This window comes from Triturus cristatus, chromosome 12 (assembly GCF_964204655.1).
Source record: "Triturus cristatus chromosome 12, aTriCri1.1, whole genome shotgun sequence".
Classification (NCBI taxonomy): Eukaryota; Metazoa; Chordata; class Amphibia; order Caudata; family Salamandridae; genus Triturus; species Triturus cristatus.
The window spans coordinates 775,897,215-775,922,440 of NC_140595.1; the positions used below are offsets into that span (position 1 = coordinate 775,897,215).

At 49.9% G+C, this 25,226-nt stretch overlaps 1 protein-coding gene across 1 annotated transcript in view; it reads left to right on the forward strand.

Annotated features, from left to right (window-relative positions):
• The window catches only part of DNAH2 (dynein axonemal heavy chain 2), a 2,945,517-nt gene that overhangs the window by 2,329,770 nt on the left and 590,521 nt on the right, over positions 1-25,226 (forward strand). Inside the window, exon 67 of the mRNA XM_085638712.1 lies at positions 3,963-4,088. Within this exon, the coding sequence (XP_085494838.1) occupies positions 3,963-4,088 (126 nt within the window). The remainder of the gene's footprint in view (positions 1-3,962; positions 4,089-25,226) is intronic.

A 25,226-nucleotide genomic window follows, 5' to 3' on the forward strand; every position in this document is an offset into this window, starting at 1 on the left:
AAAAAAGCACTCTGGGACCAACTATATGAAAGCTCACAGAATAGAAACAGCGAGCAGTTCTGGAAAGTGGTGAAGACACCCTTCCTGATAGATGCAAGTGATCAGCCAACAGTAGATGTGGCAATTGAGGGTCCAGTATGGGTAAATCATTTCTCTAAAGTTTTTGGCAAATTATCAGAAGTTGATACATCAGAGGTGAATAATCAGAGTCTCCAAGGCAACTTATTCCCTATTTCCTTAAACTTCGGAATTATTGAAGTTATAAACGCTGTTAAATTGAGCAAATGCGTAAAAGCCCCTGGCCCAAACGGTGTACCAGTCGATTTTTTTAAGTTTAAATTAGACTTATGGGCCCCAATTTTAAAGAGGGTGTTTGACGCAGCAATGAAGTGTGGATTAATTAAAACCTGGACCCAATCGATCATGGTCCCCATATTCAAGAAGGGAAACAGGGAGGAGGTGACCTGCTATCGGCCAATATCGCTATTGGATTCGCTTGGAAAAGTACTGGGCAGAGTGGTTCTCCAGCGTCTCCAGGAATGGGCAGATGATCATAAGATATTATCCGATATTCAGTTCGGCTTCCGAGAGGGTTTCAGAACAACCGAGCAGGCATTGAATTTAGCCCTAATAATGGGAAAATACGTATAAGCAAAGCAAGGAAGGCTATATATGGTCTATGTTGACCTATCCGCGGCCTTTGACTGCGTTTCCCATTCGAAGCTTTGGTCAGTCCTTACTGACATGGGTATAGAACCAGTTCTCGTAGACCTCCTCCGTGCGCTATACTCTAACGCTTCATCTAGGGTCCGCTTTGGAACGCAGGGCGAGCTATCTGAGTCCTTTAAGGTAGAGCGGGGCGTGAGGCAGGGTTGTGTGCTGGCCCCCTTTCTCTTCTCCCTTTATACTAATGGCCTAGAGGCAGAGATGTTGAGGGGGGGTCAGGACCTCCCCCGAGTGAAAAACCGCCTGGTGCCCGCGCTTCTCTACGCGGATGATGCCGTGATCCTGGCACGTACCCCGCGAGAGCTACAGAAAGCTCTGGAAAGATATTCAAGATTTATGGCCCGGTTGGATCTAAAAAAAAATATTAAAAAAACATACGTAATGGTGGCAGGCAAGGGAAAGAAAGGGGGAAGGATCATTTCTCTTGATAAAGAGAGATTAGATCTGACTACTCAATACCCATACCTCGGGGTAATGATAGACGAAAAAACTCAACTGGAAAGCGGCCATCGAAGTCCGCAAACATCTACTTCTGCGTGCAATAATTGCTCCTATAAAATTCTCTCAGAAGTTAGGAAAGAGGCCACCAGTAGAGCTGCTCCATATTTACAAAGCAAAGTGTCATTCCATCGCACTTTACGGGGCGGGGTTGTGGGGGCACAAAAACACCAACGTATTACAGGTAGCAGAGAACACATTTATGAGATTCCTCCTGGCGGCACCTAAGCGAGTATCTACTTTTGCCTGTCATGCAGAACTTGGAATGCCCCATATTGAGGACCTGGCAAAAATCCAACCCCTTTTGTTGTGGCGCCGTATTTGGACGTCAACAAAAAATTCATTCACAAAAGAGATAGTGGCAGATTGTATGTCCTTGGAACATGCGAGGAAAATCGAGTGGTTGTCATATGTGAAAAATCTTCTTGCAGATCTGGGGCTGGATAAATATTATTCAAACCCCGAATGGATCGCTGAGATCTCAAAGAAAGATTTAAAAACAAGGGCTCTGAGCCATATGGAAGAACTGCGCTTAAGTAGGGAGATAAATAAACCATCAGTCCAACATTCCTTGGCAGTAATGACCACCTTGAAAATGGAACCGTACCTGACTTACGTTGAGTCACATTTTGAGCGTTTCTTGTTGGTACGATTTAGATTGAATATTTTTCATAGGCTTGTAGCCTTCCCTAGAAGACATAATTGGGATGAGCGCTTAACAGTGTGCCCCTGTGACGAAATGTCCGATCAATCAACGATGCACTCCGTTTTGTTTTGTAAATATTACACTGCACATCGCAAACTATGGCTAATTCCCTTGCTGAGAACCCTTGGCCTTAGAAGCTGTCGTCCTGCCATGCTGCACTTACAATTCTTGAACAATGTACTGATTTCAAAAAATGTTAGTACCTTTTTAATGTGTATTTTTAAACACAGAGTAAACCTTGGATGAACTAAATTTTGTCAACTTAAGGTAAAGGGTAGTTTAAAAGAGTTCCATAAAATATTCAGATCGGCACTGCAATGTAATGTATTTGAGCCAGAATGAGCTTTGGAAAAACGCACCAGTGTTTTGTGTATTTAACATGTTTTTTATGTACTTTTATGGTTATTAACGCTTTATAACCGAATAAAGATTTACTTACTTACTTACTAGTAGCCAATGGGCAACTTACCCCTGGGGTCACTACGCCCCATATATGATCACTTCCTGTGGAAAGTGGGCATAACCATGTCCTAGAGATCCTAAGTTTGCCATCACCAAGATGGCTAGCTCTGAAAAATCGCTTCCATTTCAGGAAGCCCACCTTAGAGGTGGTACTAGCCTGAGGGTGGATACGCCTATCTGACTAATGAATTTTCCCGCCTGTCCAGGTGCCAAAGGGCTATAGACAAAGAGGGTCGGCATCCTCTCCTGTGAGGGAAGCCAGATTTGCATACCAAAGACAGTGGGCTCTTTAAAGCTCTCCTGCCTTGGACTCCTAATGAGAAGGTCATCCTGTGGGAGGGGGTGCAAACGTCCTCTGCCCGAGACGCTTTGTTTCTGACCTCTTGAGAGCAAAGGCCCTCAGCCTTGATTTGGGGGGATGGGGGTGTCAAAAACTTGTCTCTGGTGGCAGGCTGGCGGAAACCAGCCCTTCAACACACCATTAGCTGGTAGGTTTTCAGGGGGCACCCCTAAGCTGCCCTCTGTGTACATATATTAATTAATCCAATACTGGCATCATTGTGGGTTTATTAATACAAGGTGTTTGTTATCAAACATCCCTATTTTCAGCTAAGCCATCATGTAGCTGGGAAACTCGTTGTCACCAGTGTCCAGCACGTGTTCCTAAAATGGTTTCTCTGTTGACTTATACTGGCAGCAATAGAGCCAACCAGCACAGGGGCATATCTGCTCATGCAGACATGTCCCCACATGTAGTATAGTGCACTCCGCCTTAGGGCTGTAAGGGTGACTTACATAGACTGCATGCAGTGTCTGTGAGCTTGGTACACAGGGTAATGTGCCATGTCGTGTTTTCACTTTTGTCTGCACCAAGACATGCAGCCTGCAGTGAGGGGTCCTTTTCAGTGGCATAAGTCATGCTGCAGCCCTTAAGAACCCTCTTTAGCCTCCTTCCCTAGGTCCCAGAGGTACCACTTACTAGGGACTTACAGGGAGTGCTAAATGTATTGCCAAATTGGGGTACAATTGCTCAATTAGTGGGAAAGATATCTGGCACTGGGGATCTGGTTAGCAGGAACCCAGTGCACTTCTAATTGAAATCACATCAATTACCAGGCAAAAGGTGTGGTAACCATGTCAAAAATAGGCTCTTTCCTACACCTCATTGTTACTTTCCCCTTTGGTTTTGCTTCTCATCCCCTTCTCCCCTTCTCTGGGTTCCCTCCCACAATTTTAGAACCAGTGGATGGAATCACAAAGTACTGCCCTGAAAAAATACCAAAGTAAAGGCATTAAACAATAAGCATTATGACATTTTGATTGGTCGGTGGATGCATTTTAGACACCGAGGAAAGTGTACACTTACAAAAGCTCTGAATATATTTGCTGCCAACTATCATGTTGTACACTACATTATCTGAATAAAAGTGGTTAGACCAAATTGATAGCCATTTATAGAATGAACCCATGCCAGGTAAGCTAATTGAATCCACTGTGTAAATACGGATATTGTGTCTTTAAATGCTGGCTGGGGTTATTTTCATTATGTATTTTCTTTGTTTCTTTGTAGGGCCTTGAGGAAGACCTTGGCTATCTGGTGGGAGATTGTCTTCTGTCGTCGGCTTTCTTGTCATACATGGGACCTTTTCTCTCCAGCTACCGTGATGAAATTGTCTCCGAGATCTGGGAGAAAGAGGTGCGTCACAGCTAGTAGTTCACAAACTTAACACTGCCAAAATGGGTCCTCAATTCTGAGGTGTCACAAGAGTAAGACATAGAGCGTGACTTTGAATATTAGCCTGTTATACCAGATTGCCTCCACGTCCACTGTATACCTGTCAAAAGCATATGCTAAAGCCCATGTAGCACAAAGACTCTGAAGTAGTCCTCTTTTGCAATTATTCTAGGGACTCCCTTTTACATGACTTGTTTCCTTGTACCAGACAAAAGCGTTTGACTGAGAGTGTGGGATGGACATCTGTCAGTGGCTCATAACAACAACCCCATACAGTCTTTTAACATTATCACTTCAATGGTTCTCAATGTCATAAACCCTGTATAGACTCTGAGTGCCAGGTCACCAATACAGGCTTTCAATATCATCACCCCTACTTAGACGCGTACTAGTACAACAGTATAACCACATAGAATCATCTACTTCCAGTTGTAAATCACGTTGCCAGGCTAGTTTGGCTTTGGTGTAGTGATTCGCTCTGTGAGACATTGGCAGTTTATATACGCTGGAAATCACCTTCCGAGGAGATTTAGCTTTAATTATATAAGACAATTCCAGCATCTCTGGCGGTTCCTGCAGATCTTCCCCTAGTATATCCCGGAACGCCCTCTGTACCCTGTGAAATTGGAATCTCTGCAGCTGAGTGCTCTCTCCGGCCGAGACCACCACATCCTCCCATGTCTTAACCTCACCGTCTTTGAAGAGATCACCCGCGGTTACTCCCTTCAGTGTCTGAAGCGCACAAACAACCCCTTTATCCCGACATGAGGCCAACCACAGGGTCCATTCCAGAGGCATAGCCGGAGAGTACAACAGTGCCCCCGCTTGCAGCTGCAGCAATGAATGCCAAGCATATTGCGTCGAATTAATTGAGTCCAGAAACCCCGTCCGGCGATCCGCGGGCTCAAATATTGTGGCCGGGAGGGGGAGCGGCTCAGCAAAAAGTCTTTCCATACGAAGAAACGGGACGTCCAGAGCACCGTGTATCCAGTAATACGCTTGTGCACTCTGCGCAGCTGTATAATACAGATTTAGATCCGGCGCACCGAGACCCCCCATATGGTACGGTAGAGTTAGGCTAGTTTTATTAATAACGCAGTAACTCTCTGAAAAAATGAGGCAGGGAGGACAATCGGTATGTTTGTGAAGAGGAACAAAAATCTGGGCACAATCACCATCTTCATGATGGAGACCCTACCTAGCAGCGCCACGGTAGCTTGATCCAAGCTTCTACATCATCCTCCAGTCGACTGACCTCCGTACCGTAATTTTCCCGAAACACGATTTCCGAGTCTGTATGGAGGCGTATGCCCAGGTACCGTATCGCCTCAGAGATCCAGGTCAGTGGGAAGTCCGATTCAAAACGCGTTGTGACTGGGGTGAGCGGAAAAATTATAGATTTATTCCAATTAAAGCTAAGTCCCGACAGCGCCCCGAAATGCACGACCTCCCTGAGATTATTCTCAGGATCTCAAACATACATCAGTGTATCGTCCGCGTAGGTGAACACTATTATTTTATAAGTCGGGAATCGAATACCTTTGTCGCTGTGATATTCCCGCAGTGCACACGCCAGTGGCTCCGCTACCAAAGTGTATAAAATGGGGGACAACAGACAGCCCTGTCGTGTCCCGCGAGATATAACAATAGGATCCGTCACCAAGTTGCCCACACTGATCCTCGCCCTGGGAGCATCATATAAGATCCCAATCAATTAGAGAAAGACAGGGCCAAGCCCCATCCTAGGTAAAACTTGGCGTAAGAACGACCATTCGATGGAGTCGAAGGCCTTCTCCATGTCCAGGAAGACCGCCACCGCCTTAGTGTCGTGTCGAACATGCTGAATGGCGCCAAAAACCGTACGTTGGTTATAGGTGAGATTCCTGTCAGGAGCAAACCCCGCTTGCTCCAGAGCAACAAAAACCGGCACCAGAGGAGAGAGGCGATTTGCAAGTACCTTAGCGAATAGTTTGGTGTCGACATTTAACAAAGAGAGTGGACGGTAAGACCCACACTCCTCAGGTGGTTTATCTGCTTTGGGGATAGCGACTATCAGCGCTTCCCTCATCGTTGGTGGCATTATGCCTGACACACATACATCATCAAAAAGGGTGGAGAGGTGAGGGAGTAACAAGTCTATAAAGGCCTTATAGAACCCGACTGCTAGTCCGTCCGTTCCAGGGGCACTAGCTGCTCTCATACCGGACAGAGCCAACAATATTTCATGTTTCTCAATGGGCCGCATGAGAAACTCCCGGTGTGTATTCGTGAGGAAGGGCAATTTAATATGTTCGAGATAGTCAAGGATTTGTTCTTCGGTACACGACGACCGGGATGTGTATAATTCCCCGTAGTAGCGATTAAACCTATCTTTCTGATGGATACATCTGCCAGTGGATTCCTCACCTTGTGAATATCCCCTGCGCCAGGAACATTCTGAAACTTTTGTAGCTCTCCACGCCGACGAGGACGATGGCACAGAAGCACGGCTCCACACGCGGCTCCGCTGACATCACTGGATCCATAAGAGGACCTCATCGGCGTGATGAAGTCAGTTCCCTTTTTTCCACGCCGTCGACGCTAACAGTTTTTTGGGATTCTCCGTAGTTTTTTCTAGTTACTTTGTGCTTCTGCTAGTGTTTCTGCTTTCATCTTGCTTCTTTTTCAAGATGTCGGCGAAGAAGTCAGGGTTCAAGCCCTGTACAGAGTGTGGTAAACACATGTCCATTACGGATCCACACGAGGATTGTGTCTGGTGCCTGTCGTCGGATCACAATGTTGAGGGATGCTCTTGCTGCTGCAAGATGAATCCAAAAGCCTTAAAGTAAAGAGAAGCTAAGCTATTTATAGCGAATATGAGAAAGGAGAAGAGAGGTCGAAGACGTTCAAGATCAAGGTCGGGCTCGAAGTCGACGTCGGGTCATGCTTCGAAGTTGAAGAAACATAAAAAGAAGAAGAGGCACGGCTCCCGACGCCGTTCAGATAAGGAGACGGCTCCGAGATCGACTTCACCAACTCCTCGACATCGTAAGGACTATGTTTCTCCCTCTCCTTCTGTGTCGAATCCGGCTTCACCTGTTTGCCTGGCTTCGCCTGCAGCTTCTCCGGAGCGTTCTCCAGCTCCGGCTCCATCACTGACGCATTCTCCGGCTCCGGTGGAAGAGGCTCCGGCTCCTGATGAGTCGTCGACTCCATTGGCTCCACCGTCGGCGCCGATTGGCCCGAGTCCAGTAATGTCTCAATCTGAGCCTTACCCCCCCTTTCCTGGCCCGGGACAAGACCCATCGCATTATTTAAATGCTATGTATGGTGTCTTTTCAAAAGCAATGTACCCCTCTGGAGCACCTTCGGGTCCCATGGGTCCAATGGCCTTTAATTTGGGGGTTCCTCAGGCTTATGCTCAGGCTCCAACATTCTTTCCAACGACGCCGTCTTGGCATTTCCCAGATTACATCCAGGCGAGAAGCACATAGAATTTCAGAGGAGCAGAGGTACCAGGTGGAAGAAATGGAAGAGGGTGAGCTCATGGAGTCAGATGACTTGTTTGAGGAACTAAAAGAGGCAAGTGGCCTTGATTTGTTACCGGAATGGGAGCTTACTCCTCCTACTGATGCTCCCTCTAAGGATGTGGCTCCTTACCACACTGTCAAGGAAAGCAGCGGAGCTTTTGGACTTGCAGCTCCCAACAGCTGAATTTAAACCCAACATCCTGACTGAGGTTCTTCATTCTCCCTCCACCGTGGTAGAGCCTTTGCTTCCTTTTAATTATGCCATCACTGAGCCAGTCATGGAGGTTTGGCGTAAGCCCTTTTCGGCACCGGCAGTATCTAAGTCTGTTGCTAGGAGGTACAGAGCGGCTCCAGGAGATCCGTACTTTCTTACATCCCATCCTTCTCCTGAAAGTCTGGTGGTTCAAGCTGCCTGTTCAAAGAAGTCTTCTGGGGCTTTTCCACAGGTTCCTAGTGATAGGGAGTCGAAAAAGCTTGACAGATCGGCCAAGAAGGTGTTCTCCTCGGCGAGTATGGCCTTAAAGTCTACAAATGCCACCTGTCTCTTGGGCCGTTATATCCACACTCTCATGGATTCTGCTAAACAGCTGGCTCCTAAGTTATCTGAGGAGGACAGGCAGAATTTTAATGAAGTCCTGTCGGACACTCAGGCGGCTATACGACAGGTTATCCAGAGTGGCTTGGACACTGCGGACTCTGTTGCCAGGATCATGGGCTCCTCGGTCGCCACAAGAAGGAGTGCTTGGCTTAAATCTTCAGAGTTCTCTCCTGATGTGCAGGCAACGCTTCTGGACCTGTTTTTTGATGGTTCTGGGCTGTTCGGGAAGAAGGCAGATGCAGCCTTGGAAAGGTTCAAGGACAGCAAAGACACTGCCAAGTCTCTGGGCCTGCAGGCACAGCCTAGAGGTTCCTCTTATAGGAGGTACAGAGGGATTGGGAGGTCGTCCTTTTGGACCTTCAGGCAGCCTCAGCAGCAGCAACAGCAGCAGCAAAATACCCTATATAAGAACTACAGGGGCAGGAACAGAGGTTGTGCACAAGGTCGTCAGCTCTCCTCCTCCTCCTCCTCTTCCTCCGTCCCTCCTACCACTGTAAAGTAGCCCTAGATCCAACATTCTGGATCATGTTGGTCCTGTGGGGGGTCGGCTTGCCCATTTTCTGCAAGATTGGGAATTGGTCACAACAGACCTTTGGGTTCTAAATCTTGTAGAAAATGGGTATGCTCTTCCCTTTCGGGAATTCCCTCCGAATTACCCTCCTTGCCAAGGTTCTTGCTCGGAGGACCACCTTCTCCTGCAGGAGGAAGTCCTTACATTGTTGAAAAAAGGTGCGATAGAGGTGGTTCCAGGGCAGGAAAGGGGTCAGGGATGGCAGGCTCCGTCCAATCCTGGATCTCAGGATCTTGAACCTTTTTCTGAAGCAGGAGAAGTTCAAGATGCTCACCCTTGCGCAGGTTCTTCAAGCGCTGCAACAGGAGGACTAGATGGTGTGTCGATCGACTTGCAGGATGCATATTTTCACATCCCCATCCTGAAGTCGCACAGGAAGTATCTCCGTTTTACGGTAGGGCCGCAACATTATCAGTTTGCGGTTCTCCTGTTTGGTCTTACTACTGCACCTCGAGTCTTCACCAAGGTGATGGCAGTGGTGGCAGCCCATCTCAGAAGGTCAGGGATTCCAGTTTTCCCCTATCTGGACGACTGGCTGATCAAAGCGGAGTCGCCAGAGAAGGTGCTTCATCATCTGTAGGTTACAACTCAGCTGTTGTACAAATTGGGTTTCTCGATAAACGTGCCCAAATCTCACCTGGTGCCCTCTCAGCGCAACCTGTTCATAGGGGTGATACTGGACACTACTGTGTGTCGAGCATTCCCACCTCCTCAAAGGATTCTCGACATACAGGAAATGATTCCTTTGTTTTACAATGCAGCGGTCGTTCCAGTCCTGAAGGTCCTTCATCTACTAGGTCTGTTTGCTTCCTGCATTCTGTTGGTCAACCATGCTCGCTGGCACATGAGGGCGCTCCAGTGGTGCCTCCGCAGGCAGTGGTATCAGCACAACGGAGATCTCAGGGAGTCTGTGAGGATCTCCAGAGAAGCTGCAGCAGATCTGTCTTGGTGGAACGTGGAGGGCAATCTGTCTCAAGGAAAGCCCTTCCATCTACCTCCATCGGTGGCCACAGTGATAAGATGCATCCACTTTAGCGTGGGGTGCGCATCTTGGGGATCTGGAAATCAAAGGTCTTTGGTCTCCAGAGGAAAGGTTGCTTCACATCAATCTTTTGGAGTTGTGGGCGATACATTTAGCACTCAAGGCCTTCCTCCCTTTCCTACGCGGTCAGTCGGTTCAGGTCCTGACGTACAACACTACCGCGATGTGGTATGTCAACAAGCAGGGAGGAGTGGGGTTGCATTGTCTCTGCAGAGAGGCTCTGTATCTCTGGTCCTGGGTTCAGGATCATCAGATTTGTCTGATGGCAAATCATCTGGCTGTAGTTCTGAACGTGCGTGCAGACAGTCGCAGTCGACAGTTCTCTGCCGACCACGAGTGGAGGCTCCATCCGCAGGTGGTTCGTCATGTCTTTCGGATGTGGGGAACTCCTCGGGTGGACCTGTTTGCCACTCACGAGAACGCTCACTGCCCGTCATTCTGCAGTCTCCAGTATCCGATGTAGGGAGCTTTGGGGCCGCGTTTCAGGTGCGATGGGACACACATCTCCTTTACGCATTTCCTCCCATACCCTTGATTCCTCGGGTTCTGAGGAAGATTCGCCTAGACCAGGCCCAAGTCATATTGATCGCCCCGGACTGGCCAAGAAGGGTGTTGTACACAGATCTTCTCCAGCTCTCCCCGTGCTCTCCGCTCCATCTCCCTCTCAGAGCAGACCTCCTCTCACAGTCGGAGGGGCGGGTTCTACACCCCCACCTCTAGAGCGTACACCTTCATGCCGGGAGATTGAATGGGGCAACCTGAATTCTTTTTCTCTCCCGCCTGATGTGGTAGACATAATTTTGTCTTCCAGGCGTCGTTCCACCAAGTCTATCTATTCCTATAGGTGGTCTAAATTTGTCCTTTGGTGCGGAGAGAAGTCTAATGACCCTTTGAGGGCTCGTTTATCCAACATCCTTCAGTTTTATCTCTCTCTCTTGCTCAGCAAGGTTTTGCTGTAGCTACTGTGAAGGGTTATTTATCGGCTTTGTCTGCATTCCTTTGTTTGCCGGATCAGCCGTCCTTGTTTAAATCACCCATTGTATTACGGTTCAGTAAGGGCCTGACCAACAAATTTCCGCCCACTCCATTTATTGTGCCTCAATGGGACTTAAATCTTGTCTTAACTTACTTGATGGGTTCTCCTTTTGAGCCCTTGCACAAGTGTCCCTTAAGGCTATTGTCTTTCAAAACAGTTTTTCCCATTGCCATTACCTCGGCAAGGAGGGTAAGTGAGCTTCAAGCTCTGAGTTCCAAACCCCCGTTCTTGACCATTCATGCTGAAAGAATGGTACTCAGGACCAGGGCTGCTTTTCTGCCTAAGGTGGTAACTCCTTTCCATCTGGGGCAGTCCATTACCCTTCCTACCTTCTATCCTCCCCCTCACCCTTCCAAGGAGGAGGAGCGGCTTCACCGCTTGGACCCTGAGAGGTCGGTGAGCTTTTACCTCAATAGAACTAAAGACTTTCGAGTGGATGACCAGCTCTTCATGGGCTTCGTTGGCTGCAGGAAAGGCACAAGCGCACCCTTTCCAGATGGATTATCTTGTGCATCAAGATATGTTACTCTTTGGCCGGTAAGGAACCTCCAGAGGGTATAAGGGCTCATTGTACCAGGGCTAAGTCTTCTACATCTGCCTTATCTAGAGGTGTTCCAGTGGAGGACATTTGTAGGGCGGCAACTTGGGCCTCCCTCCACACTTTCGCGAAGCAGTACTGCTTAGATTCCGAGGTGAGGAGGGAAGGTCACTTTGCTCGTTCCGTCCTTCAGGACTTTTTGGTATAGAAGGGTGGACAGCCTCCTCCGGGAGTGGGACTGCGGTGGGAATCTTTTCACAAGGTGAGGAATCCACTGGCAGATGTATCCATCAGAAGAACAAGTTACTTACCTTCTGTAACGCTTTTTCTGGTGGATACAGTATCTGCCTGTGGATTCCTCACTGACCCACCCGCCTCCCCGTTGTCCACCTGTGTATACCTACAATAGTGATGATGTGACAAAATGTATCTATTGCTGTCAAAGGAAGTGTGTTATTTCTTTTGCTTTCCTGCATTGTCTTCACACTGTGTTTGTTGGTTTGTATATTATGTACTGTGTATACTGTATATATATTGTTGTCGGTCCGTCCGTGTGCCTCGAAGGCACGGAAAAAAGGACGGAACTGCGTGCGGAGCCGTGCTTCTGTGACGTCGTCCTCGTCGGCATGGAGAGCTACAAAAGTTTCCGAATGTTGCTGGCGCAGGGGATATTCACAAGGTGAGGAATCCACAGGCAGATACTGTATCCACCAGAAAAAGCATTACCGAAGGTAAGTAACTTGTTCGCTATGTCCGCTTTGTCAACCAGTATCTCCCCCTCCTCCGATTTAAGTTCAGTGATCAGCGTCCTACCTCGCTTTGCCTTCAGTACCTGCCCTAAGACCGAGCCAGGCCTATCCCCCTCCCCATAGACACGTGCCGCAGCAAATTTGCCTAAATGTGTCAGTCCCCTGTCTGACGCTTCCTGGTATTCTCCCAGCTTGTCTTTGATCGCCTGCGCAGTAACGTCATCCGGATTCGCTACCTGCCGTTGTTCCAAAGTGCCCAGTTCACGTTCCAGTGCGGACAACCTACCCCGGATCGAGCGGAGCACCCCCAAGTGTTTCGCCATCGTCACTCCTCGAATATATACTTTAAAGGCTTCCCACACCACCTGGGAGCTATCCACTGACCCCACATTAACGGGAAAAAAGGTCTCTATGGCTTCTGCCAATCCTGCTTTGAAAAGAGGATCTAACAGGGAATAAGGGGGAAAACGCCAAGTAAATGGAGGGATCACCTTCTTAGGCGTGAGAAGAATCAGTAACAAAGGAGAATGGTCCGATAGAGTTCGTGGCAGTGTCGTACATTCCTGTACTTGCCCCATGAGCACAGAAGAGGCCAACCAATAATCTATACAAGTGTGCAAGTTGTGGTAGGCAGAGTAGTGCGCCATACATCGAAAACGTCCAGGCTCACCATAGCGCACTCAAGCTCCCTAGCCGCTGCCTTGGGTCTCCTCGCCGGGCCCCCAGACCTATCCAAACTTGGATTCCTGACCAAATTAAAATCCCCACCCCAAAGGTACCGTGCATCTGGAAATCTAGTCACCACCCTTGTAAGCGCTGTGAAGAACTCGGGGCAATCATAGTTAGGGCCATAGATATTGACTAATATCAAGTCGACTCCCCTCCCCTGGCATCTGGAAATCACATACCAGCCATTCCTGTCTGCATCTAATTGTACCAGTGTATAAGAAGATTTAGGGTTAACCCATGTCAGAATGCCTCTGGCATGTGTGGTGAAGCCCAACACATTGACATGGTCCGCCAGACCTCTACTGCACAATAACGTGCTTTGTAATGGGAGGTGCGTCTCCTGCACCAGCGCTACATTAATGTCCTGTCTCTGCAGGTAGTTCAGAACCTTGCGTAGTTTACGATGGTCATTTAGCCCCCGAACTTTCCACGTGAGCATGCGAAGGGTGTCTATCGTCTTCTGCACTGGGGCATCACTAGGTCCCGCCATCTTCAATAACCTTGTCTTGTGTAGAACCTGTCTTTAGCTGCCCGTTAACGGTGTGTACGCCATGTAGAGGCCTATATGAGACTTTTAACGACAACAAATACAACACTCCCACTCCCTGCCCCCCCCTCCTCCACCCACGTCAGACCACCCCCAACTTGGTCACGAATCATCCCTCAGAGGCACCCAATCCACCACCCACCTCCCCCCCCTGAGCGAAAGAAACCACCCTTGTGTGTTGCACTCGTGGGCAGATGTTGCTCTAAGCTGCTAACAGTAACAATTGAAACATAAGACAGCCCCCCACCTTGCACATCGCCCCAAACATATGCACAGCATCGCAGACCTTTGTACCACAATCCTCAGCAGCCACTTAAACAATACCATTGCACACCACTGGTAACGTGTGTGTAAGTACTCCAGCTCGATCCACAGCTAGGGAACCATAGGCAGTGCTCCACACTTCCTGCCTGCGCCCCCCACCAATCTCTCCCACCAGCTCCACTTAAGTTGCTAGGCAAATGTCCTCCCATTGTAAATACCGCGGCATGGCCCAGGTCCCACCCATATCAAACTTCAATAACACAGTCATGAGCATGCCTCCACTTACTTCTGAGAGCAGAGCTCAGTAGACCAACAGGGTCACTCCCCCTCACCCGCAGTTCAGACCCTCAGCAATACTTAACAACTTGGCCTCAACCATTGCCGCTAGTCCTGATCATCCAGGGAGCCTCCTGCCGCCTCGCTGTGTTGCTGCCGCTCCGGGCTTTGGCGTCGGTCTATGGACCAACCTTTTAGAGCCTTTTGCAGCGCCTTAGGGTCCGTAAAGATGTGGGAGCGGCCCTGTCGATTGACCCTCAGTTTAGCTGGATACAACATGGCGTAGTCTATGCCCATATCACGCAGCTGCTTCTTCATAGGCATAAACTGTCGTCGCACCTCCTGGACTTTGAACGTGAAGTCCGGAAACAAGGAGATCTCGGATCCCTCGTAGGTCAATGACTGCTTGGTTCTCGCTATTCGCAGGGCTGTGTCCCTGTCCCTATAGTTGAGTAGTTTTGCGATGATCGGTCGTGGTGACGCCCCCGGGATCGGACACAGACCCAGGGATCGGTGCGCTCTGTCCACCACAAACATATTTGAGAAAAACCCCTCTCCCAGCAGCGTGACCAACAGTCTCTCTATGAACTGCTCCATGTTGCTGGTCTGCATGGTCCCCGGCAGGCCCGTAATGCGTAGGTTGCATTGACGAGAACGGGCTTCTAGCTCCTCCGTTTTATCTTGTAAGACACGCAAAACCCTGGCGAGCTGCTTGTGTTTGGCATCCAGCGTGGTGTGCGCCTCCTCCACTTCCAAAAGTCGCCGTTCGGACATATTCAATCTTTCAGCATGTTTGTCCAAACGCTCCCCCATTCTATCCATCCTGTAGGACAAGCCATCCATTTTCGCTCCCAAGGATGTGATGCCGCTCTGCAGATTCTTCTCCATGGCCATGAGCATGCCCCGTATGTCAGATCCTGAAGCTTCAGACGTGGGTGCCTGCTCTCCGGTGGCATCCTCCGATGGAGCATCAGGCGGATGCGACCGCTTCTGCTCAAAAGTGAGCTTGGACTGTGTTCTGTCCACTCTGGCCATTCCCTCTACCAGGAAGGTGCACCTGTGAGAACACCGTTACTCCACTGAACTGCAGTCCAGGACGCCACCCCCAGGGAGCCGTGGGGCACCTCCAACCGCAGTAGGTCTACTCCACTCCCAGACTCCACAGCAATCTACACCCCAGTCGAAGTGCCCCCCCCCCCCAAGCTGCTTACAAATAACAGGTCGCGTTACTAGAGACCTCCACTTGTGTGCAGTTCAGTGGTCAAAGAGCATTCAGTCAATTTAGATTGTTTTCCACCATTGGCCCTCTTGCCACCTCATGCTCAGCCTCCTCGTCACATCTATTTCCGCAGTAGCACAGCAGCAGGATGACTCTCACAAAGGCAGGGACATATTGACCATAAGCTCACTAGGCAGTCTGTCTTCGTGACTTCCTACAAGCCTGTGAGCGGGTTGGAAGGATAACTCAAGACGCAACGTCTAGTCAGCGAAGGTTTTATTTTTAAATAGTCCCTTTTTTTAGAAGCAGCCAGATTGTGATAGACCGGTAGGATTTTGAAGCCTCAACGGGAACACGTCTCTGCCTCGTCGCGGTGGTTTCGGTTCCAGCTTCGGACTTCTAGAGTGTTCGTCTCCTGATCAGCTGGGGAAGAGTAGAGGACTCCGGAGTGCCGTCAACCCAAAAGAGAGACAGAAGCAGAGGCGAGGGTCAATAAGCAGTCCCTTCTACTTTTCACACAGGGCTCGGGGGAGGGTGTGAGGACAACACTCTGGTGCTCAAGTGCCAAGAAATAATCTACGGCCGGCGTGCAATGGGGAAATCAGTGCAAGTGAGGGAGGGAGTGTTTTAGCTCTTCTAAGTACAATCGAGTCGGCGCGCGGCGTTACTTGTAGTTCTCCGCCTTCTCCCGCCTCCCGACCCAACCCGTGAAACGGTCACGTACCTTGGTCAGCCACGCTTCTCCGTGGGCGCGGCTCGGCGATACGTGGTTGCGGAGTCCTCCTGTCTCCGGCTTCTCCACCTTCAGCGTACTGCCTCGCTCCTCCTGACGTCCTCGTTCTCCGGGATCGCTCTCTCGTTCTCTGTACTCTCTCTCTCGTCCTTCGTACTCCAGTTCTCCCGCCCCGGTGTTCGTCCGCACTCCGAGATGTTCCTCCTGCGGTCTTATTGGCTGCTGGACTATGGCGTCAGCGTACGGAGCGGGGTTGTCCGGGAGTAAATCCCAGTTAAAGGGGAAGGCGTCCGTTGTTGTGTCCTCGATTCTAGAAGCTGTCCACTCGTCTCCCTGCGGAGTAGAAAGCATACGGTCCGTGAAATCCCGAGCCTCCCACCACTCAGCCCCTTGTTGCATGTCCTCCCCGCTCTCCTGGTGACACTCCTCCACCACCGGTTTCTCCCGATCGGGGAGAGGGAAAGTCCTGGAAAGGTAGTCCGCGCTAGCATTGTCCCTTCCTTTCCTATATTTAAGTGAGAAGGAAAAAGGCTGGAGGGAGAGAAACCAACGGAGAACCCTTGGATTGTTGGAGAGGTTCCGGCTCATCCATTGGAGGGGTGCATGGTCAGTATAGAGGAGAAAGTGACGTCCTTCTAGATAGTAGCGTAATTTATCTGTAGCCCACTTTATTGCCAGACATTCACGCTCTATGGTCGGATACCGCATCTCCCTAGGGAACAGCTTTCTGCTAATATAGACAACGGGGTGTTCAACACCGTCCTCCCTCTCCTGGGACAAGACGGCACCCATCCCGTGGTTTGAGGCATCTGTGTGCAATATAAAGGGACGGGAGAAGTCCGGCGAGGACAGCACCGGACTGGAAGTGATGATATGTTTGAGAGTGTGGAATGCGTGTAACATCTGGTCAGTGGGATGGTGGAATATCGAGGGACTTACGTCTTTGAGGAGGGTGTTGGTCAAGGGGGTTGCTACTTCAGAGAAGTTAGGGATAAAACGCCGATTATACCCTATCAGCCCCAGGAATGCTCTCATCTCACGTTTTGTGGAAGGGAAAGGGGTAGCCGTAATGGCTCTTATTTTCTCTGTCTGTGGGGCTATGAGGCCATGACCAAGGACATATCCCAAATAGTTTACTTTGTGAAACGCCATTCTGGACTTTTTGGCATTGATATGTAATCCGGCGGCTCTCAGGGCCTGGAAGATCGTGTGAAGATGTTGGAGGTGCGTCTTCCAGTTTGGACTGAAGACCACAATATCATCAAGGTAAGCTGATGAAAAGGCTTGATGGTGTTGTAGGATTGTGTTCATCAGTCGCTGGAATGTGGCCGGGGCGCCATGCAGGCCGAAGGGTAACACCGTGAATTCGAATAGTCCTTCTGGAGTTGAAAAAGCCGTCTTTTTCCGATCTTCCTCTCGTAAGGGTACCTGCCAGTACCCTTTGGTCAGGTCTAACGTGGTAATATAACGGGCTTCCCCTAATTTCTCTATGAGCTTGTCGATGCGGGGAATGGGGTAAGCATCAAAGGACGAGAACTCATTCAGTGCCCTGAAGTCCATGCAGAAACTAATGCTTCCGTCCAGCTTTGGTACCATCACTATAGGAGATGACCACTCACTTCTGGATGGTCTGATGACTCCCAACTGCATCATGTCTTCTTGTTGGACGGCTTTCCTCCGTGCCTCTGGTATCCTATAAGGGCGCTGCTTGACCACTTTTCCCGGTGTTGTCTCAGTGCGATGTTCGGCGAGATGGGTCCTCCCAGGGAGATCTGAGAAGATGGGAGCATGTGCTTGCAGGACCTCCATCAGCTCGTCCCTCTCCGTTTGACTGAGCTCGGAGTTGATTGGTAACTGTTGTACAGTGTTCCCTCTTTTTCCCCGCGTAGGTAGAGTGAGGGAGGCGTTTTTCGGTAGAGGGCCTATCCATTGTTTTAGCGTATTAATGTGATAAACCTGGGTCCTACTGGGTGACAGTTGTACCTTGTAGGTGGTCTTCCCGATGGTGGCGATGACTCTATAGGGTCCCTTCCATTCGCTCTGGAACTTGTGGGTGGACGTAGGAAGCAGTACCAGGGCCCAGTCGTTTACCTTTAGGGTTCTCCATTTCTTTCCCCGGTTGTAATAATTGGCCTGTTTTTCTTGATTCCTTGCTAGATTTGAGTAGGCAACATCGCGGAGCTTCCCAATTTTTGTTTTCAATGTCTGAGTATATTCCAGCATCTCTCGGGCCTCCAGGGTTTCTTCCTTCTCCCACGCCTCTTTAGTCATCTCCAACAGGCTGCGAGGTTGGCGCCCATATAACATTTCAAAGGCCGAACATCCGAGGCTACTCTGTACCTGGCTTCGGATAACGTACAACGCCAAAGGTAAGAGGCGGTCCCATTCTGTTCCTTCTACCTCCAACATTTTCTTGAGAGTGCTTTTCAGCGTGCCATTGTACCGCTCCACTAGGCCATCCGTCTGAGGATGGTACACGGATGTTCTGATGTGACGGAGGTCTAGGAGCCGACAGACTTCTTTCATCAGCCTAGAGACGAAGGGCGTCCCCTGATCGGTTAGAACTTCCTTGGGGAAGCCTACTCGAGAGAACAGCTCCAGGAAGCAGTCTGCTATATTCCGGGTGGTGGGAGTCCGCAGAGGAAAGGCTTCGGGAAATCGGGTGGCATAGTCCATCACCACCAGCACGTACAAGTGGCCTTTTTTTGTGCGGGGCAAGGGTCCTATTAGGTCCATCCCGACCCTCTCAAATGGAGTTCCTATCACAGGTAACGGCTGCAAGGGGACTCCCGGGGGCTGATGAGTATTCTTTTTCTGGCAGACTATAAAAGCTTGGCAATGGGATTTGATGTCCTGGTAGATCCCAGGCCAGTAAAAATACCGCAGTACCGTTTGTGCTGTTTTTTCTGACCCAGTGTGTCCAGCCATGATGTGAGAGTGGGAAAAAAACATAATTTGCTCCCTAAAGGACTTGGGCACCAATAGTTGGTGAGGATCGGAGGGGATGCCTGTCTATATAATAACCCTTCTTTGATGAAAAACCTGGGGTACCTGGGGGAGTCGGAATCAGGGGAACCGTGAGCTTGTTCCCAGGCGTTGTATAGGGTGGTGTCATTGGCTTGAGCGAACTTGAAGCTACGGTCCGTAAGCCATGGTTCGGGGGTTATCAGGGCGGAAGCAGTGAATGAAGGCCCCCCCCCCCTTTTGACTTCCCCGCTCTGGTTTGTTCAGTACTCGTCGGAACAGGTCCAAGAAGTCCGGATTATCAGTTCTGATAATGAGGTCTTCCGGAAGATCGTCTAATACCCCGACTCTTATGTGGGTTCGGACCCCTCCCGAGTGTAAGAGGGGAATGACAGCTACCGGGTATGGCTTAACGTTTCCATGTACACACCTAATGTGTACGGAGGCCTCAAGTACTAGCTGGTCGAGCGAGACCCACAACCCCTGTATCACCGACTGCTTACAACCTGAATCTAAGAGGGCTCTAAGGGTTTGACCGTTTACCTGCACACTCACATGAAAGGCCGTCCCCATCTCCGCAGTATACAGAATGGACTTGGGTATGTAACCCACTTATCCAGTATTAGGGTATCTTTCATAGATTCACATGCCTGATTCACATGCCTGAATCATTCCCCGTCGTCGGGAATGGGAGTCACCGGTAAATAACAAAGTAATGTCCAGAAGACATAAGACAGCCATAGGCCTCAGAGGCCTTAGCTTAGTAAGCTATCCACGTCCTTATGTAAAAAGGACCAAATTTTGGCCAGAGCCAATCAGCTAACACCACCCTCTAGAACCTTCCTGGTAGGAGCTCTAGTCCCTCAGATTTTCTACCGCACGTCGTGCTAAGGGAGTCTCCACTGAGCTCTGCTCATTTCTTTGGATTTGACAGTATTTCTTCTCAACTTTCTGGATTTTCAGCATGGCTGATACACCTAAGAAGGGTTTATTCAGGCCCTGCGCCTCTTGCGGAAAGAAGAGGCTACATATCGACGACCAACACAAGGACTGCTTGTATTGCCTCTATCCCAGTCACAGTTCTAAGGACTGCAAGGTATGTCGGACTTTCTCTTCTAAGACCTTGAAAGACTGAGAGGGGCGCCTTTTAATCTGGCTGCAAAGGCTAAAGGACAAGGAGGATGTGGTGTCCTCTGAGGAGAGTGAGAGTTCCTCAGTTGCGTCTCACTCCTCATCTAAAAGACCAAGGGTGGCATCGCCGGGCCCTTCGTCGCAGCCACCTCAAAAGAAGACGCAGAAAAAGTCTTCAGAGGTCCAGGATTCGCCTGTTCCAGGGAGCTCGTCTCCTAAGGTGATGCCCCACACCTTCAAAAAGCCTATTGCCACCTCGTCGACGACAACAATGTCGACAGTAGCGTCGACGAGAAAATCTCCTTCGACAGCGATTTCAGTTACATCGTCGACGACGACTCTATCGACGATGACATCCCATTCCATGTCCTCGACGACGACAACTCCATCGTCGACGGCAGGCAAGACAATTCCGTCGACGTTAGCCATAAAAAAGTCGTCGTCGAGTAAGCTGTCGACGGGAGGGTCGACGACGACACCGTCGACGAGAGCTTCATCATCATCATCGTCGACGACAACATCGTCGACGAAGACACCGTCGACGAAGACATCGTCGACGAGAATATCACCGTTGACGCCGTCGTCGACGTCATCGTCGACGAGGAGACCGTCTTCATCATCCTCGTCGTTGACGACGACCCCGACGACGATCCCGTCGACGGCATTGATACCTGTAACGTCGGTTACAGCTATACCATCGAGCCCCTTGAGGGGTATGGACACGGACGACCAGAGTACATTTGTGCATGTACAAATAACCAAGCGTGCATTAACTCCGGCCCTCACTTCGCCCAGTAAGGTCTCAACCTTGCCTCCCACTCGCCTCTTTGAAGAGGAGGATTCGGACGACGCTAGTCTCTTTCCTGCGGCGACTAGTCCATCACAGCTCCATGTAAAGTACCAGGATGTCTCGGATTACGAAGACAATCCCCAGGACTATGAGGAGGTTCCTCATCAAGAATACATGCCGCCTCCACCTTCCATGGTGTGACTACCGGCAGCCTTGGTCACAGACCTTCAGCTCTTAATAACGGACTATAAGCAGCGTTTTCCGACTCCGGCACCTCCACCGATGCCTGCGGGGCCTTCCACTCCACGGCCACGACCGCCTCCACTGCTTTTGGAGAGGACGGCACCTCCACCTCGGCCCACCACGGACGACGAGGAGGAGGAGGAGGAACCTGAGGAAGGAGAACTCCAGGACGTCCAATCCCAACAAGATGAATGGGACGATTACATCCTTCCGGCTCCTGTTTCGCCTGTCCCTACCACAGCCGACTCACCGCCCGACGACATCGGCGGTTTCCACAACATCATTGAAAGAGCGGCCCAGCGCTTCCAGATCCCGATGCCTTCGCATCAACAAGACTGTTTCTTATATGACTTTAAGGAACCCTTCAAGAAGTCTGTCCGGGCAATTCCGATAATTGATTATATTTGGGACCAGGGCATAAAGATAATGCAGAACCCTTCATCAGTGCCACCGGTTCTACCACGCCTGGACAAGAAATATAAAGCTCCGGACACGGCTCCGGTTTGTCTTACAGGCCATCCAAAGCCGGACTCGGTTATCACTCAGGCTGCGCAGAGGAGGGCAAACAACCCAGCTGCGCTGTTGACAGCTCCGCCGGATAAAGAAGGGCGACGTATGGATAACATAGGGAAACGTTTCTCCTCTATGTCAGCCTTGACAGTGCGTGCCTCCAACGCTACTGCACTATTGGGACGGTACAACCGACAAATGTGGGCGGACATTGCCCCATATCTAGCGGATTTGCCTTCTGACTTAAAAGAAGAGGCAAGGAAGATTCTGTTGGAGGGTGAACGATCTGCCACGGAACTGATAGACTGTGCAATGGATATTGCTTCCACAGGTTTTAGACAGCTGGCTGGTGCGGCTGTTCTCCGGCGCCAGGGTTGGCTCAAGGCAACTTCTTTCAGGCCGGAGGTCCAGACAAAAGTCCTGGACATGCCTTATGATGGCCAGCTTCTATTCGGTTCTCTTATTGACGAGGCATTGCAAGGTATCAAAAAAGATACAGATACTGCCAGAGCCCTGGGGTCTCTGCAATCTCGGAACCCTTCCTTTCGTGGGTCAAGAGGAAGAGGTCAGACTTCCTCCAGAAGAGACTTTCAACAGCGTTCCTCTTTCTCCTCTTCCCAGCAGTACCGTCCACAATCTCAGCAGCGACAACAGTCGTCTTACCACAAAACTTCCTTTCGTAACAGAGGAGGAAGACAAAAGGGTGCCGCGCGGCGGCAATGACTTCCAGATGCAGCCGGTCTCAAACTTGTCTCCACCCTACAAGATTGGCGGAAAAATCTCCCATTTTCTCAAAAATTGGCAAACGATAACTACGGACCGATGGGTCCTCCAATTAATACAATTCGGCCATTCCCTGGAATTCATACAAATTCCTCCTCAAACTCCTCCCCGCCAAAGGGCTCACAAAAACCTACGCCCATTACTCCAAGAAATAAAGATTATGCTTCTAAAGGGAGCTATAGAGAAAGTTCCCCTAAGCCAACGAGGGAGAGGGTTCTACTCCCATTTCTTTCTCATCCGAAAGAAAGAGAAAAAATGGAGACCCATATTGGACCTCAGAAATCTCAACAAATTTCTGAAAAAACAGTCGTTTCGAATGATTACCATACAGGAGGTTTTGCATTTACTCAACGCAAACGACTACATGGTGTCGGTGGACCTTCAGGACGCCTATTTTCATGTCCCAATACACCGCAACCACAAGAAGTTCCTGCGTTTCATGGTGGCGGGCAGGCATTACCAGTTTCGGGTTCTGCCATTTGGGCTCAAATCGGCGCCACGCATTTTCACCAAATGCCTAGCACCAGTGGTGGCGTACCTACGCCGTTTCCACCACCAAGTCTTCCCGTATTTAGACGACTGGCTTATCAAGTCCCCATCACAAGAAGGCGTGATAAGATCTTCCAACGCTTGTCTGACACTCTTCGAGTCACTGGGGCTCACTCTCAACCACGACAAATCTGTCCTGCAACCATCCCAATGCATGCAATTTTTGGGAGCCACACTAGACACCATCCACAGGAAAGCATTCCCGTCACAGGAACGCCAGGACAAACTTCAATCTCTGGCACTCCAGGTAATGACAAGAAAGACACTCTCGGTGCGCCTCTTCAAATCCCTCCTCGGGATGATGTCCTCCTGCATTCTATTAATCCCACATTGCCGCTTACGGATGCGACCCCTACAAGAGGCTCTGTCGAACCAGTGGATCCAGTGTACAGGGTCTTTCGACGACGTCATCCAAGTAACCCCGGCGATCAAACAGGCTCTGCAATGGTGGGTTCGCCCCAAGAACCTTTCGCAAGGCTTGCCTTTCTTGCTTCCTGCTACTCCTCATATAATCACCACGGACGCCTCCTTGGAAGGCTGGGGAGCTTTCCTTCAGGAGCTACAGATAAGCGGAAAGTGGTCCCTTTCGGAGAAAATGCTTCATATCAACCTTTTAGAGCTCCGAGCAGTCTACCTAGCTCTAGTGGCTTTCCTCCCGAGGATAAAGAACTCAGTAGTGCTTGTCCGGACAGACAACACCACGACAATGCACTACCTGAACAAGCAGGGAGGGACTCGTTCACTGACACTTTCGCGCGAATCGCAGAAAATCTGGAACTGGCTGCTCCGCCACAACATCTCTCTCCGAGCAGATTATGTTCCAGGCACCCACAATGTGTTGGCAGATTATCTAAGCAGGAGGCAGACAGCGTGCCACGAGTGGGAACTGGATCAGCAGGTCCTCAACAATATCTTCGCCCAATGGGGCACACCTCAGCTGGACCTATTCGCCAACCAACGCAACGCCAAATGCCAATACTTTGCAAGCTGGCATCCCCAACCAGGATCCCTGGGGAATGCCTTTTCGATAGCATGGTGCAACGTCTTTGCATACGCCTTTCCGCCATTTCCCCTGATCCCCAGGGTACTACGGAAGATGAAGGCGGAACCTTGCACTTTGATATTGATAGCCCCAGCTTGGCCACGCCAACACTGGTTCTCGGAACTTCACCTCCTCTCCCAGGAACCTCCGATCAGGCTGAAAACGTTTCCATCTCTTCTGACGCTCAGCGATCAGCAGATTCAACATCCGGATCTAGCCTCTCTCAGGTTATCAGCTTGGCTCCTGAGTTCAGAGAGTTTCGGGGCCTAGACATTCCTCCAGACTGCAGACGAATTCTAGCTCGGGCTCGAGCAGATAGTACCAACAAGACCTACTCACTCAAGTGGAAAAGATTCTGTATCTGGTGTAAGACGAATAAGTTGCATCCTTTCTCTTCCACCCCAGGACAAGTCTTACCCTACCTTTTACATCTGGCAGAATCTGGTCTTGCTCATGCCTCCATTAAAGTTCACCTAGCTGCAATCTCACGTTTCAGAAGATCTTCTTCCGGCCCCTCTTTATGGTCTCATAGACTCATAAAGCAATTCATGAAAGGACTGTTTCGCACATTCCCTCCAGTAAAGCCTGTTCCACCGGCCTGGCACCTTAACATAGTTCTAGCTCAACTAATGAAGCACCCGTTTGAGCCCATCCACAGAGCTGACCTTAAATTTGTTTCCTGGAAGGTGGCACTTCTACTAGCTCTTACCTCGGCAAGGCGAGTGGGAGAGCTCCAAGCATTCTCTATCCAGGACCCATTCCTGCAATTCAAAAAGGATAGAGTCCTTCTCCGCACAAATCCAGCTTTCATTCCCAAGGTTCCATCTCACTTCCACCTCAACGAACCTATTGTTTTACAATCATTCTTCCCAAATCCACAAACAGTGGCGGAACGAACTCTACATTCACTAGACATTCAACGTTGCTTGAAATTTTACATTGAGAGAACGAAATCTTTTCGTAAATCAAATCAGCTATTCATAGCCTACAGCAGACCTCGAAGAGGGCTTCCGCTCACAAAACAGAGCATTTCCCGCTGGATTTCTTCGGCCATTTCTTTCTGTCACCAACAGGCAGGACGTCCGTTGAGAACAACGGTCCGTGCCCACTCCACAAGGGCCATGTCTACTTCCATGGCTCTTTTTGCTGGGGTGCCCATTGTGGACATTTGTAGAGCGGCCACATGGAAGACGCCGCATACCTTCACCAAGCATTACTGCCTGGATGCGGAGATCATGAAGGATGCGTCAGTGGGCCAAGCGGTACTACGTCATCT